Here is a 15,933-nt window from a genome sequence, read left to right as displayed (position 1 = left end):
TTTGAGAGAGATTTTTGCTATAGGGCATGTGGGCTTGCCAGAAAGACAGAGAGACAGAAAGAGAGAGATCAGTCCCCCAGAGGGGATGGTCATGCCTCAGTCCTTTCTCCTCCATTCTCCTCTCAGGATTCTGGACACACACACACACACACACACACACACACACACACATTCAGTGTGACTTTCAAGCCACTGGGTCTGGCATTTGAACAGCTGTTGGCCATGTGAGAATCTAGCCCCTTAGCCACCATGCCACCTGTTGGTCCCAAAAGATGTGTTTTTGAACTAAATTTAGATTATAAAGGATCTAAATTATGAATCCATTCTACAAGGTGAGTTACCTTCTTATTTCTTGTTTGTATACTTTCAAATCTAGATTTTGGGGTATTATTTACTGCAAGTGAAGATAAAATGAGAAAGCATTTATTTAATGCAAATATTATTAATACTTTTACAGGGGAAAAGGCAAAACAAAGGAGGGATGCCAAAACTCATGTAGAATTTTAGGATAATTCTATAAAAGTCAGTTATTGTCTTGTTCCCACAATTTTTATAATTCCACTAGACGATCCATTGTGTTTAGGCAACTTTCTTAATTTGTTTCCTGTTGCTAATAACAGAAATGCCTGAGTCTGGATAATTTTTTTAAGAATTATATCTTTATTATTGTCATTATTTTTAAATTTGCTATAGGACATGTGTGCTCACCACAAAGAGACAGAGACAGAAAGAGAGAGAGAGAGGGGTAAAGTGAGAAAGCAATCCGCCATGTCTGGGACTCCAACTATAGTTGGCCATGTGGGAGTTTAGCACCTCAACCACCAAGTTACCTGCTGGGCTCTGAGTCTGGATGACTTATAAAGAATAGGGGTTTATTAAGCTCTTGGTTTTGGAGGTCCAAGGTCAAGGGGTCACATCTAATGGGGGTCTTCTGTTAACGCTGTAGAGTCTCAAGGCTGCACAAGGCATCATGTGGTAAAACAGGCCAAGGGCAGAACATGGATGGCCATGTGTCTGTTCTTATAAAGCTACCAGGAGTCTATCATGGGTGCCCAACCCTCATGCTCTCATCCTATCCCAATGACCTTTGAAAGTCCCCACCATTCCACACCATAACTGGATTAAGTCTCTACTCTCTCAACAATGGCTCACCCAAATTTATCACATGCCTTTCTGAGGACACACTCAAACCATAGTAGCAACAGTTCACAAAGGCATACTTGTAGTTATTTTCCAGGTCTCTGGAAGACTTTATATCAACTAGGGAATATTGGAATGTATTCAAACCATACGATTTTAAGCAAACTGCACTATTTAACTGTTTTAAATGTTTTGATTCTGAGAGGCCAGTGGATGAGTTACCACTGGTGGGAAGCTGTTTGAATAACTAGTCAACTAACTCTTCTGGTGGATTCAGACAAACAGAAGACCGTGTGTATCATTCCCATTACATAGAAAAAGAAATTATGGAGGAGCCAAGTTATGACATAAATAAAGACAGCCCATGTTTCTAGGTGTTGTTAAAATCCCCCTGCATTGCTTCCCATCAAAAAAGAGAATGCAGGGATCCAGAAGCTGGTGTTTTCTTTCAGGGAATTTAAATTTTCCTTCACTTCGGTCAAGGGCTGTAAGATTTTTCCACAGCTCCACCGCAAGGCCTGGAAGGACAAAGATGATCAGAAGCCAAGATGAGCACCCCCTGAGTTAACTCATGGGTGAGAGTGGTGGCTGTACTGCCGCCCAGTGCAAGCTCAGCAACTCCTGAGAGCCAGAAGCCCAGGGAAAGTGGTTAGAAAGCTGGGCACCATCAGGGGATGAATCTAGAGAGAGCCTTTGGAAAGCTGACTTCCCAGGACCAGCAGATGACATCATGATTACATTGCTGGACTTCCACATAGTCAATCATGGTTCAAGCCCAGGACCTGGCAGCTTAAAACTCATGCTGGGCGCATGTGTATGTGTGCCCAAAATCCTTAGAGGAGAGTGGAAGAGAAGAGATTGGGGTGTGGCCATCCCTCTGAGGAGTGCTTTCTCACTTTTTGTCTCTCTGTCTTCTCTCTCTCTGGCACCACACCTGTTAGTGCTACCAGGACTCAGAGGATGGACCACCTGCACTGGGACCCCCACATTCCTCAGGGGGACACAGTCTGCTCTGCTGTCCATTATGAATGCTGGCTCCTAGTGCATCAGAAGCTTGGAGGTGTCTTTTTCCTCCTTTAGGCTCAGTTGCCTCATTTATAAAATGGAAATCACAGAACTAACGCTCTTTGTTCCTCTGAGAGTTTTTTTGTGAAGTAAACTCAAGTTATTCACAAGGCCACAGTCCTACCCCAATAAATAATTCATCGATGCTTCAGCTAGTCAGAATAGGGAGAAATTGCAATGCAGTTTTTTTTTTTTATTAAAAATGGAAATTGCTGTTCACAATAATTCATACCTATAATTTAAAATAAGCATGACTGTGTGGGATATAATGAATTCTATTGAGTTTTTGGAGGGAAGATTCCTCTCCCTCCCTCCTTTTTTTTGTTAAGACTAAAATGACATTACATTAAAATCTATTAAATACTTTTGTTGTGAATGACCCTGATATTCATGTTGATTTTTCCTAGAGTGAAGTCCCAAATTGTCACCATTTGATTCAGGAAGGGGTCCTAAACCTGCCACTTTCTTTACTCCCAAATGGAAAATTCAAGAACGTTGGCATCTATACACTCTGCTTTGGGTCTTCTTTTTGTTGGTAATACCTCAGTGCATTTTTTTTTTTTGAGAGGTTTTTTGCTATAGGGCGCGTGCGCTCGCCAGACAGACAGAGAGAGACATAGAGACAGAAAGCAAGAAATCACCCCCCAGGTGGGATGGTCACGCCACAATCCCTTCTCCTCCATTCTCCTCTCGGGATCTTGGGGACGCATGCACACGTGCCCGGTGTGAGTTTGAAGCCACCAGGTCCGGGACGTGAACCACGGTCGACTACGTGGGAGTCCTGCAACCTCTGTCTTCTCTCTCTCTGGCACCACACCTGTTAGTGCTACCAGGACTCAGAGGATGGACCACCTGCACTGGGACCCCCACATTCCTCAGGGGGACACAGTCTGCTCTGCTGTCCATTATGAATGCTGGCTCCTAGTGCATCAGAAGCTTGGAGGTGTCTTTTTCCTCCTTTAGGCTCAGTTGCCTCATTTATAAAATGGAAATCACAGAACTAACGCTCTTTGTTCCTCTGAGAGTTTTTTTGTGAAGTAAACTCAAGTTATTCACAAGGCCACAGTCCTACCCCAATAAATAATTCATCGATGCTTCAGCTAGTCAGAATAGGGAGAAATTGCAATGCAGTTTTTTTTTTTTATTAAAAATGGAAATTGCTGTTCACAATAATTCATACCTATAATTTAAAATAAGCATGACTGTGTGGGATATAATGAATTCTATTGAGTTTTTGGAGGGAAGATTCCTCTCCCTCCCTCCTTTTTTTTGTTAAGACTAAAATGACATTACATTAAAATCTATTAAATACTTTTGTTGTGAATGACCCTGATATTCATGTTGATTTTTCCTAGAGTGAAGTCCCAAATTGTCACCATTTGATTCAGGAAGGGGTCCTAAACCTGCCACTTTCTTTACTCCCAAATGGAAAATTCAAGAACGTTGGCATCTATACACTCTGCTTTGGGTCTTCTTTTTGTTGGTAATACCTCAGTGCATTTTTTTTTTTTGAGAGGTTTTTTGCTATAGGGCGCGTGCGCTCGCCAGACAGACAGAGAGAGACATAGAGACAGAAAGCAAGAAATCACCCCCCAGGTGGGATGGTCACGCCACAATCCCTTCTCCTCCATTCTCCTCTCGGGATCTTGGGGACGCATGCACACGTGCCCGGTGTGAGTTTGAAGCCACCAGGTCCGGGACGTGAACCACGGTCGACTACGTGGGAGTCCTGCAACATAGCCATTACACTAACTGCTAGTTCCCCCTCAGTGCATTCTTTATTCCAGCCCAAAGATGGGAAGAAAGTATCCATGCGTGTGGCTTTGTTATTCTATTAATGCGTGAACTTGCCCGTCCAAGAGTTCGAGTTCACTCTATGCTTATGTACAATGTTGGCCGTCACCTGAGAAGTCCTTATTCTCAGTTGATACCTGCATACAGGAAGTACTAAAAGTGATTTTAGGCTGCTCTTTTTATTTTGGAAAAGGTCATTCTCATTCTGTCATTCACATTTGTACAACTACTATATACACATACTTAAGGGGAACAGTGACAAATGACAGAAAGAGACTCTAGGAAGCAGACAGTCCAGCAGGATCATCAGTCACCTATGAGTGGCAATGTAAAATGCCCATGCCAGCTGTAACACTCTGAATCTAAGCAAATCATTTTATCAGATGTCTTCCAGTCTGAGTAGGGGGGCATTTCTGTTTCTAACCATCTCATTGTAAGAGATTGTTAGGATGATGGGTGGCTCTAAAATGCTGAGTTTGGGTGAGACAAGATGTATTCAAAGTCACCCCAACAGAGAAAGGCTTCTGACCCTGAGCCAGATGTGGATGTACCAGATTAGCAGTACCAGCAAACCCTCAGAAGTACAGACCAATGATGAGAAGGAAGTCAGCTCGTGCGACTGCCATCCGAGTGTGCTGGGAGTGGCGGAGCCCGTGTCGGGAGTGAGACACAGAGGTGGAGATGGGTGCAGAGAGTATTTACATGGGATAGTCTGGATGAAAACACTGATGTTCTCCATTCTACTGTTCTCTGCTTTCAGACTTACTTCGCCACCTTCAGATAATTAATTAGATTTCTCTACCACATTAACGTCTGAAATGAAGGTGCCCTGGATAGTAAGCTTGCTTGCTTGATTGATTCATTCATTCAACAAATATTTATTGGGTGTCTAGTCCCTGCCAGCCACTGTTCTATGCCCTGAAGACATACTAGTGAATGAAAACAGACCTGGATCTCTATCCCCAGAACACACATGTTGTGGTTGGAGCAGACTGTTAGGACAAATGACTGTGTCAGATGGTGTAAGTGTTGTGGTGAAAAAATAATGCCTGGAAGGAGAGAGGGAGCCTTCCTGGTGGGATGGCTAATTTAAATATGGATGTGGGAAGGTTTCATTGACAAGTCAGGAGGCTAAGGAGGTTGGCATGTGAATGCTGAGCAAAGAGCCAGAACAAAGTGCCCTGGGATGTTGAGGCAGGAGAACTGCAGTATAGACAGACCCTATTGAAAAAAACACCACACACACACATACACATACACACGCAAGCACACGCAAACACATATGTGTGCACATGCATGTGTGCACACACACACCAGAATAAAAAGAAATAATATGGAGTACAGTAAGAAATAAAGACATGGCGTTGTTAGCCATAAAGTCCATTTAAATCTATTTAGGAACTTTGGAGTGAGACAGACCTGGGCTTGCATCATGGAATTGACACTAGCTGTGGACACTTAAGAAAATGATGTGGAAGTTTGTTTCCTCCGTCACAGAAAGTGTGGTTGAAAGAATTAAGTAAAATGAAGAGTGATTATGTGAAGTATTACATGGAAATAGAACTTGCCCGCTCACAAAGCTTGGTAGCTTAGGAATATGTTTCCTTTCTCATCTCCCCACTTTTCAATTTCTCTTTTGCACTGAATGATTCAGAATTGCTGCCTCTATCGAATCATAATGAAATCTTAATCATTGACTTGGGCACCACAGGCTTCCCACAGTTCTTTCAAACAGAGATGCCCAGGTTGCTGCAGTCGAGGCCAGCCCATTCGGTAGAGCATTTGTGTGGTTTATGCTCTCTAGACCTTCCAAACCTTCTATGGAGGTTGGGAGGCAAAATCAAATTATAAATGGGAAGTACTCAACAAAGGGCTTGGCCATTGTTCATCCTCACTGAATGCTAATTTTTACTACTTTTTTCTCTTTTTTAAATTGTAAGAGGGTAGGGTACATATGCTCACTAGAGACAGAGAATCAGAGAGAGAAGGCATCCCCCTAATGGGTGTGGTTATGCCTTCTCCTCCATTTCTCCATCCTGTCAGGATTTGAGGCATGAATACACATGTGCTTGATGTGTTTATCAAATGGCCAGGGCTGGGATTTGAACCATAGTCCACCATGTGAAATCTGGCTTCCCTACTAGACTATAGGGACATGTCCAGTCTATATTCTATAGTTTTGGCAAGATTTTTGGGCATATATGCATTTATTACTTACACTATGAAAAGTTAAAACAAACGACACTCTACAATGACAGTGGTTGTTTTGACAATGGTGAATTAAGAGGGATTCTCTATCGTTGGATGTGAATACTGGACATAAATTGAATGCGAATCAGGTGTTGTGATATTTAGTTTATTTTTTTTAAGTTTATTTACTCCTTTCAAGAGTGAGAGACAGAGAAACAGAGAGACCCTCTGATAGAAACTTGATGCTAGCTATAATCCACCCCCAACTTCAGACAGCCCTGGATCATGGGCAAGCCTGTGCCCAGCTCATTCAGGAAGGTCTCTTGATATGAACCTAGGTTCTCTTCATGTGGGTTAGTCTCACAGAACTTCACATTTTCCCATTATACCACAGTCCGGCTCCTGTGATGGTTAGTTTTTTGTGTCTCCTTGTCTCAAATACCCAGGTATTCAATTAAACATTCATTTAGTATTGCTGTTGAAAGCATTAAAAAATGTCAAAATGTGCAATAGGTGAACTTTTGTTTTCAAGAGAGAGATTTTTTTGCTATAGGGCATGTGCATTCACCAGAGAGATAGAGAGAGAGAGACAGAAAGCAAGAAATCACCCTTTGGGGGTTGTCCACGCTGCAATCCCTTCTCCTCCACTCTCCTCCCAGGATTTTGGGCATGCAAACACACACACCCAGAGTGAATTTTAAGCTACCAGATCTAGGACTCAAACCATGGTTGACTACATATGAGTCCAGTAACATAACCATTATGCCATCTGCTGGTCCTGGTCAACTTTAAAAAAAAAAGATCGTGGGCCTCACCCAGACTGTTGCAGAGACTTAAGAGCAACACAGAGGCTTCCTTGTGGATGGAATTCTGCCTCAGCAGCATCAGTTTGTCTGAGTTCCCAGACTGAAGCCTGTCCTACAAATTTGGGATTTGAGTGCCTCTACAACTGTATAAGCCAATACCTTGAAATACATGTATATGTATATGTGTGTGTGTGCGTGTGCATTTGTGTGTGTGTGTGTGTGTGTGTGTGTGTGTGTGAAGTATTTCCACTGGTTCTATTTGTTTCCCTAGTACAGGTGTGTATGATGGCGAATTTATTCCTTTTCTTTTGTCTCTAATTCTTTATGATGCCTCATTTGCATGATGCAATTTTTCTGAAATGAAACTTGAACAGCTCTAAACTGTATAATCAATTTCTTTCAGCCTATGACAATTTCTTTTTGATTCAGGCCAGGTAACCTGACTCTGGGGTAGGAGAAGACCTGAACGGCAAGGTTCACAGGGCACAATGCCTGGGTTCTAGATGGCCAGTGGGATGAACATAAATGCCAGAGGGATGATGGGATTTGAAAACACAGCTACACAGAGAAGTCATCGAGTTGAAACTTGTTGGCTTGCGACTCTTTTGGAATAAACTCTGAGCATAACTGGGATACAGACACTTCACTGTCTACGTGAAAATCTGTCCAGTGATGGCAGCATTGCAGTTTCTAGAATGAATGCACAGGAGGACAAATTCCCACGAGGAGAGATATTATTGAGAGTATAAAGTTGCTTTCCTTTTTGCTACTCTGTCTCTAATCATATGGAAATAAATCCCTGGTGAAAGTAAGACAAAAATGATGACATCTTCCAAATCTAGTGCCACTGCTTTAAGCTGAAAGTTGGGCCCCAACTTTCATTTTCTTATCTCTAAGTTCTATTTTCCACTTCATTTCTTTTCTTGTGTCGCTTTCCTCGTAGCAGTATCAGAATTTGAACAGAAACATCTTTTACCTCATTTCCAATTTAAGAATTTTCTTGCTGTACATTTCATTTTGTGTACTCTTCAGGCAAATTTTTAAAACTTTGCCAAATTTGTTTATCGAAGTCATCAATGAGGAACATAAACCAGCAATAATCTTCTAACAATGAACTTCTCTTAGAAACACCAGGAAGGCTTCGGGTAGTTAATGAGACACTAGAACTTCCTTGAGGAAATTAATAGCCAAAATGAACTGCTTTTAAGGGGTGGCAACCTACATCGTCCTTAAAAGTTCAGGATTAAGGAAGGCAAGGTATCTAGCGATAGATAACAGAACTGTGAAGAAACAAAATTGAAACCTCAAAAAGTCTCTGCCTTCCACATCATCATTTTGCAATCCTTGGAACGTTCTTACCTCGGCAGAATTGCTTTCTAATTCTCACATTGTTAACTTTTGCTTATCTCTGCAATCTCTAATCAACTTCTATGTACTTGATTACTTCATTTCCCCCCCCACTTTCCCAGTCATCCTCTAATTCCTGCTATGAATTTCCTGTATTTCTTTTGCTTTCTCTCTCCTTTCATTTTTTTTTTTAACCTCTCCTTCACTTATTCGTTGATTTTTTTTTATCCCTGTTTTTAATTCTTATTTTCTTGCTCACTGATCTGTTGTGGCTTCAATAATTACTTAGGTGCTTCAAAATCACCCAGTGATTGACATTTTCTTACTGAAAAGAAAGGGATTTGTGACTGTGGAAAACAAGCTACAAAGACCCAACACATTCAATTTGCAGCACAGTTCTTTCCTCTCTTCCTTGGCGCTTTTGCCTGGGATTAGAGATGGACCGCTTACTGCCTCTGACAATGGCGAAGCACTTCAGGCCTGACTTCTTAGCCCTCTGAATCACAGGACAAGGTGCATCTGAGCGACTATGTTTACACTGATTATTAGAATTTAAAAATTGCTCTTTACCAGAAAAAGCTTACTTAAGTCTGCCCAGAAAACAGAGCAACGCCAGACTATACTAAGATAAACCATTCCTTCTTCTTGGCCCATACATTCTAGCCCCCAATAAACTACCTCTTTATTTAAGGCAATTAATTAATTAAGTAATTAATTTTTTCAAGAGGTATTTGCCTTAGGGTGTTGCTGGGGAGAGAGTGAACCACAGTCAGCCACGTGGGATTCCAGTGATGCAACTGCTGGGTCATCTGCTGCCCCCCCCTTTATTGATTGATTGATTGATTGATTGATTGATTGGAGAGGTTTTTGCCATAGGGCGCGTGCACTTGCCAGACAGACAGAGAGAGGCAGAGAGTCAGAAAGCGAGAAATCACTTCCCAGGGAGGATGGCCATGCCACAATCCCTTCTCCTCCATTCTCCTCTCAGGATCTTGGGCACGCACACACACACGCCCGTCGTGAGTTTTAAGCCACCAGGTCTGGGATGCGAACCGCGGTCGACTACGTGGGAGTCCAGTGACATAGCCATTATGCTAACTGCTGTCCCTTACTTATTTATTTTTTGCAGTATAAAAGAAAAACACACAAGTGGGTTCCCAAGAGAAGAATACAGCAGCTTTGTCTGCGTTGCTCCAGCCAAAGGCTGCCGAGACTGTTCATACAATGCTCCGTCAAGCAGATCTATCCGGCCAATTTGACCATAAGTAAATCTTTACAAAAGGAGGAACAGTAAAGAAGATCAATTCTTCACTGTATAATTCTATCATCGACACTGGAAAAGATTAGATTGCCACAAAACACAAATACATTTGACTCTGAGAGATTTCACTTCAGTGCTTCCGAACATGTATATATGAATGACACAGCTTTCTGCTTTAGATAATCATACCTTTGATAAGTTGGCCTGGGAATTTGCTTTACCTCTCTGTGCGTCTTGAAGAGCAGGACCACACAGCTCAGGGATGAAGCGCTCAGTCATTCTCTGCCATGTGCAGGGGTCTGTGAGCTTATTACCAAAGGATACTTGTGGTCAAAGCCATACCACATCCTGAAGAGCCGAGCACTTTCCATTTTAGTCGTACTTTTATCCAAGTTATTTGTTTCCTGCAGAGAGACGATAGAAAAAGGCATTGTATAAACAAACACATATTAATATAAAAGTATCACACCAAATTAAATTTAACTACATTAAAACAACTTTTCGAGGCCAAAAGGTGGAGTGGTTGGTTAAGGTGCTGGACTTCCCCCACATGGTCAACCACATGGTAGCTTGCTTTCTCATTTTCCCTTTCTCTCTGTGTGTGTCTCTCTCTGGTCATATTTGATAATAATAATAGTAATAAATAAAATAAAATAAATCATTAAAAAAACAAAACGATTTTTCTAAGTATAGTCAGTTTCGTCTAAACGGTGACATAGTTGCCAAAAAACTAGCTTGTAGATCTTGCCACACGGAGGAGACTCCTCTGACGTAACTCAACATTTACTTTTCTTAATAATGCCAGTTTTATTAACCAGCCAGGAAATGCCACAGTCTGACATCAATAAAGACGATATTTCTGTCAGATTGCTGTTGTGGGAATTTTCCAGTTTACTTCTGTCAAATTTAGAGGGTATTTACATATGGATTACCCAAAGGTCAGGGATAATGAGATGATAACAGACTAATAATTGCCATACTGGCATCCATTCATTTTCTTCTTGATAGAGCACTACCAACGGGTCTGGTTGACTTTTGATACCTTTCTGCTGAGATCATGAAGAGATTTGAAAAAGGTATTCCTGAGAGGAAGTCTGTCATAACTGAATGTGCTTGTCTCATTCCTGCCTCCCCAACAAAGACCACAAAAAGAGAAAAGATAAAAGGAATGAGGACTAAAAGAGAAGGTATTTAAGAGCTGTTTATGTAGTAGAGGCTGAAATGTGAGAAAAAGAAAAGGTGAAAAACTTTTGTGAAGTTTAGAGACTAACGATAATAAAATTTGCAACTGTGCTCCAAAGGATATTCAGTAGTATGCTTATTTCTATGTCTCCTCCCTTTTTTTGCATAATAAAAGATCAAATTCCAATCAGTCATAATGATCTCATTTTTTAAGAATGCTTATTTAACTTTATTATTATTATTTTAATTTGACTGGAGGGAGTTAGAAAGAAAGAGATAGGGAAAGTGAGAAAGTGAGCCACCAGGTTTGGGACTTGAACTACAGTCAGCCATGTGGGAGTTCAGTGTCCTTAACCACTAAGCTACCTGCCAGCCCTAATGATCCTATCCTTAAAAGCACTCATTTCTTTTTTTTTTTTTTTTTGAGAGATTTTCATTGTAGGGCGCGTGCGCTCGCCAGACAGACAGAGAGAGACATAGAGACAGAAAGTGAGAAATCACCCCCCAGGGGGGATGGTCACGCCGCAATCCCTTCTCCTCCATTCTCCTCTCGGGATCTTGGGCACGCATGCACACGCGCCCGGCGTGAGTTTTAAGCCACCGGGTCCGGGACACGAACCGCGGTCGACTACGTGGGAGTCCAGCGACATAGCCATTACGCTAACTGCTGGTTCCCAAAAGCATTCATTTCTTAACACGGACTTTGCTGCTTTGTCTGGGTTCACAGTTTCCATCCTCAAATTATGTTTTAAGTTGGCCGTTTAACCTGGACCTTCTTCTGAGGACATGTTGATGCATGGAAGGTGCAAGAAATCCACTGGCTGCACCAAAGCCAGTTCTTAGATGAGCCTGAGTTGATTTGTTTTCATTTCATTTTACTAATTTTTGCCCATCCCCAGCCAGTTTCACTGTAGGTTAATGACAAATAGTTGGACACAAAGGGTTACATTCTGCCCTCTGAAACCTACGTGTGTCAGCAGATGACACAGCCCTGTCTCCTACAAAAACAATGAGAATACAAGAAAGTAAAATGTGGTCTGTTCTTAGCCATTTGTCCTTTCTCTAAGGTGGTTGAAGCAGAGATTCACAATGAAATTAAAAATCAAACTTTTCATTGACTGGCTTAAGATCTCTGATATTTAAGCCTTGTACAGGGTCCCAAACAGTATCCTCTGGTATGCCACTGTTCACATGATGTTGATGATATTCTGTGCCAATCATTCAAGAAATGATGGGTGTGATGGTGTTAAACAGGCTTCTCAAAGGCAGGCTTCTCAGAGTCTTTAATTTATAAATGAGCATTGTAAATCTTTAAGAGGGAAGTGCTTCTCAAACTTAAATTGGTCATGAAACCCATTCTTTACTCCCAGTCCTCACTGTGGGACATTGCTTATCTTTTCCTGGACATTACAAATCCACTAATCTTCGTTTCCTGACAGAACTGGAGTGTGGTGTCTTGTTATCTAGTTAGAACTTACTCATACTCTTCCCCCAAAAGGAAATCAGGGATTCTGGCTTAATTTCCATTCTTCCCTGCACCTTCCTCTAACTATGTCCACCCAAGCAGAGGCATTGAGTTTGCAAAACTACCATGGGACATAGTTTCTCCACTATCTTGCAACATTTGCCAGTTACTTCTGAGCCACCACCCCTGAGCAGCATGTTGGGGTTTAGTTGGCAGAGAAAAACTGCTCATGTTGAACCAGTCAAATCAAGTTCTAGGCCATCAGTGGAGACTTTTTCCCCTTTGCTCTTCTTTAAGGACTTTCAGATTTTGGTTCAACTGACATGAGAGAGTTTTGATCATGGACAGTATCTACTGATGACAGGATAGTCACCGAAGAAGACTAACAAACGAAGTGTCTGCATGTTACAATGATTTGTTTGGGAAGTAAGGGGGAGTGGTGCAGTGGTGAGCTCTACTGACAGGCAAGGGGCAGGATTCTAGCACCCACCTTGTAGTGCCCCGCTGAGAGACGTTTGCAGTAATGACAGTTCTCTAGCTATTGAATGCTTATTAACTTCTAGGCTGAATTCTAGCCACATTATCCAGTCATTAATTGTTTTTGGCCATTATTTTTCAGTTCTCACAACAGTCTGTCAAGGTAGGTTACATACACCTATTTTTCACATGAAGATCTAGAGAGGCTCAGAAAGGGGAAGACGTAAGCTTAAATTTACATGGCTAGCAAGTAACAGAGCTGGATTTTGTGTCTATGCTTATAGGATTCTAAAGATGTTTTTTTTTTTTTTCTGCAGGTATCAGCTTTGGAAAGCACAAACCTTCTAGAATAGGCTACTTCATTGCACTATGGTTTCCTTGTCTGTAAAATGAATTGCAAAAATTGGACTAACTAGTTTCTAAGGTCCTAATCAGATAGAAAACACTATTATTTTTATTAACGACAACAACTAACCTTCTTGAACATGTACCATGTGCCAGACATTATTTGAGGCACTTGTCATAAATTAACTTTTTATATTCTTGTAACAGTTTGATAAAGTATGTCTTCTTACTATCTGAGCAGGGAGATGAGGTCAGGGAACTGGGACGCTCACAGAGGCTGAGCCAGGGCAGTTGTGGATACCCTAAAACACATCTGACTCTTCTTGGCTGAGTGGACAGTTGGTGTCATTGAAAGTATTCCCACAGAAGCCTAACTTCAAGGGTAGGGTTTCTCTAGACTCCCAGACACTGGTTTCCCAGGTCTTAGAAATACGCCTCCTTTTCTTTCCTCTTTCTATTTCCTTTTTATTACACTTTATTTCCCAAGGGGAATGTGCCAGAACTCACCAGACTGCTGAAAGTGCTTATACTTTATTTTTGGCAAACTTTCCAAATATATATATATATATATATATTTGTCAACTGATGGGAGCAACAGAGATTAGGTAGCATTGGAAAAATATGAACACACACACTCTTCTAGAAAAACTTAATTTTACTTAGGTGACTAAAGATGTTATTCATATTACTCCCTTATAGAGGACTAAGTTGAGTTATGATTAGGATGAGACATCTGTGGAATACATCTTTGCAGGTGGGGAAAATACCACTTATGACTCAGCACTGGTTTTTCTGCTGATCCTAGATAAAATTGTCAGTGTATATCTTAAATATCTGTTGGCCCAGTTCTAGATTCATTCATTTATTTCTCTGAAGTTATTGATGACTTAATAACTCGGTTATGAAAGGCCATCAATAAATGAGTAGAAATAAATGAGTTAGTCTAGTGTGTGTTCTGCTTGTGCACTGGGGGTTGAAGATAAATGTACCCAGAGAAGGCCAGCCTTTGCAGTCATCCTAAAGCAGGGCAGGTATCTGATGAGGCGGCACAGGGAGCAGGCTCCTGGGAGGGTCCAGATGGACAGAGGACAGCAGGTAGCATCAATCTCTCTGGATTATTCTGAAGTAGAGATCAGCACACACCTCAAGGACAATGGATGTGAGTGGTCATCAGAAGTAGAATCCGGAAGTCAGTGGTATTTTTCTGTACTGCTAGCACTACTTCTTTTTCGAGTTCCATTGCTCCAGAAGGGTAGTGACGTGCATGTTGGAACAAGCATAGGATCTAGAAGCCGAAGACGAGATTTGGAATCTCTCTCTACCATGTAATATTGGGTCATCAGAGAAGTCGTGACACATTTTTTTTTGCACAGAAAAACAGAAAAAATATGTCCTGACTTTTCTAATGACCCAATAGTACTAATACACTTATCAACTCTGAACCTTAAGTTTCACAGCTGTAAATGGGAACTGAAGAGTCAAGCATGTAGAATCTCAACTTTTTTTTTTTTTGGAGAGGTTTTTGCTATAGGGCACGTGTGCTCACCAGAAAGACAGAGAGAGACAGAGAGACAGAAGGTGAGATATCACCCCCCAGGGGGGATGACCACACCACAATCCTTTCTCCTCCATTTTCCTCTCATGATCCTGGGCACGCACGCACACGCACCCAGTGTGAGTCCAAGCCACTGACTGGGTCTGGGACTCCAACCGCAGGTGACTACATAGGAGTCCAGTGACATAGCCATTATCCCAACTGCTGGTCCCTAGAATCTCAACTTTTATCATGTTTTAATATTTTTTTAAAAGGATTATTTTATTTAACTTAATTTATTTAATTTATTTTAATTTGACCAGAGACAGACAGAGTGAGAGAGTCAGACAGAGAGAGAGAGAGAGAGAAAGAGAGAGATGGAAAGTGGGAAAGCTAGCCACGAGGTCCGCGACTCAAACTTGCAGTGGGCCATGCGGGAGTCCAGTTCCCTTGACTACTACGCCACTTGCCAGCCCCAATGGGGGCCAGCAGGTGGCATGGTGGATAAGGGTGCTGGACTCCCTCATAGTTGACTGTGGTTTGAGTTCCGGACCTGGTGATTTGCTTTCTCACTTCCTCTATCTCTCTCTTGCTTTCTCACGTTCTCTATCTCTCTTTCTCTTTCTGGTCAGATTAAAATAAATAAAGTTAGGGACCAGTAATTAGCGTAATGGCTATGTCGCTGGATTCCCACGCAGTTGACCGTGGTTCGAGTCCTGGACCCGGTGGCTTAAACTCACTCCGGGTGCGTGTGCGTGCATGCCCAAGATCCGGAGAGGAGAATGGAGGAGAAGGGATTGCGGCATGGCCATCCCCCCTGGAGGGTGATTTCTCGCTTTCTGTCTCTCTGTCTCTCTCTGTCTGCCTGGTTAGCGCACGTGCCCTATAGCAAAAACCTCTCCAAAAATAAATAAATAAATAAATAAAGTTAAATAAAAATAATTCTTAAAAAAAGGAAGCAGAATGCTTCTTAAAGTTCTGTATCTGTGTAATTTTTGGCTCCTTGGCTCCTTTCTTTTCTTTTATTTCTGGGAAAATTTTTAAAAAACTAACAGATCTTTGTTATCTTTTTTTTCTCCCTTTTTTTTTTTTTGGAATGATTTTTTTGCTATAGGGCGCGTGCACTCGCCAGATAGACAGAGAGAGACATAGAGACAGAAAGCGAGAAATCACCCCCTGGGGGGATGGTCATGCCGCAATCCCCTCTCCTCCATTCTCCTCTCGGGAACTTGGGCACGCATGCACACGCGCCCAGCGTGAGTTTGAAGCCGCTGGGTCTGGGACTCCAACCATGGTTGGCATGTGGGAGTCCAGTGCCTCAAGCCCC

General features: G+C 41.9%; 1 protein-coding gene across 3 annotated transcripts in view; it reads right to left on the bottom strand.

The window, feature by feature from the left end:
• SLC9A9 (solute carrier family 9 member A9) overlaps window positions 1-15,933 on the bottom strand; it is a 720,836-nt gene that overhangs the window by 116,220 nt on the left and 588,683 nt on the right. For all 3 annotated transcript variants that reach the window (XM_027765886.1, XM_014593185.2, XM_006162296.3), the window contains exon 14: window positions 9,928-10,007. In XM_027765886.1, the coding sequence (XP_027621687.1) occupies window positions 9,928-10,007 (80 nt within the window). The remainder of the gene's footprint in view (window positions 1-9,927; window positions 10,008-15,933) is intronic.

Source organism: Tupaia chinensis, unplaced genomic scaffold, assembly GCF_000334495.1.
Source record: "Tupaia chinensis unplaced genomic scaffold, TupChi_1.0 Scaffold139833_1, whole genome shotgun sequence".
NCBI lineage: Eukaryota > Metazoa > Chordata > Mammalia > Scandentia > Tupaiidae > Tupaia > Tupaia belangeri.
This window is presented reverse-complemented; position numbering and strand designations above follow the sequence as displayed.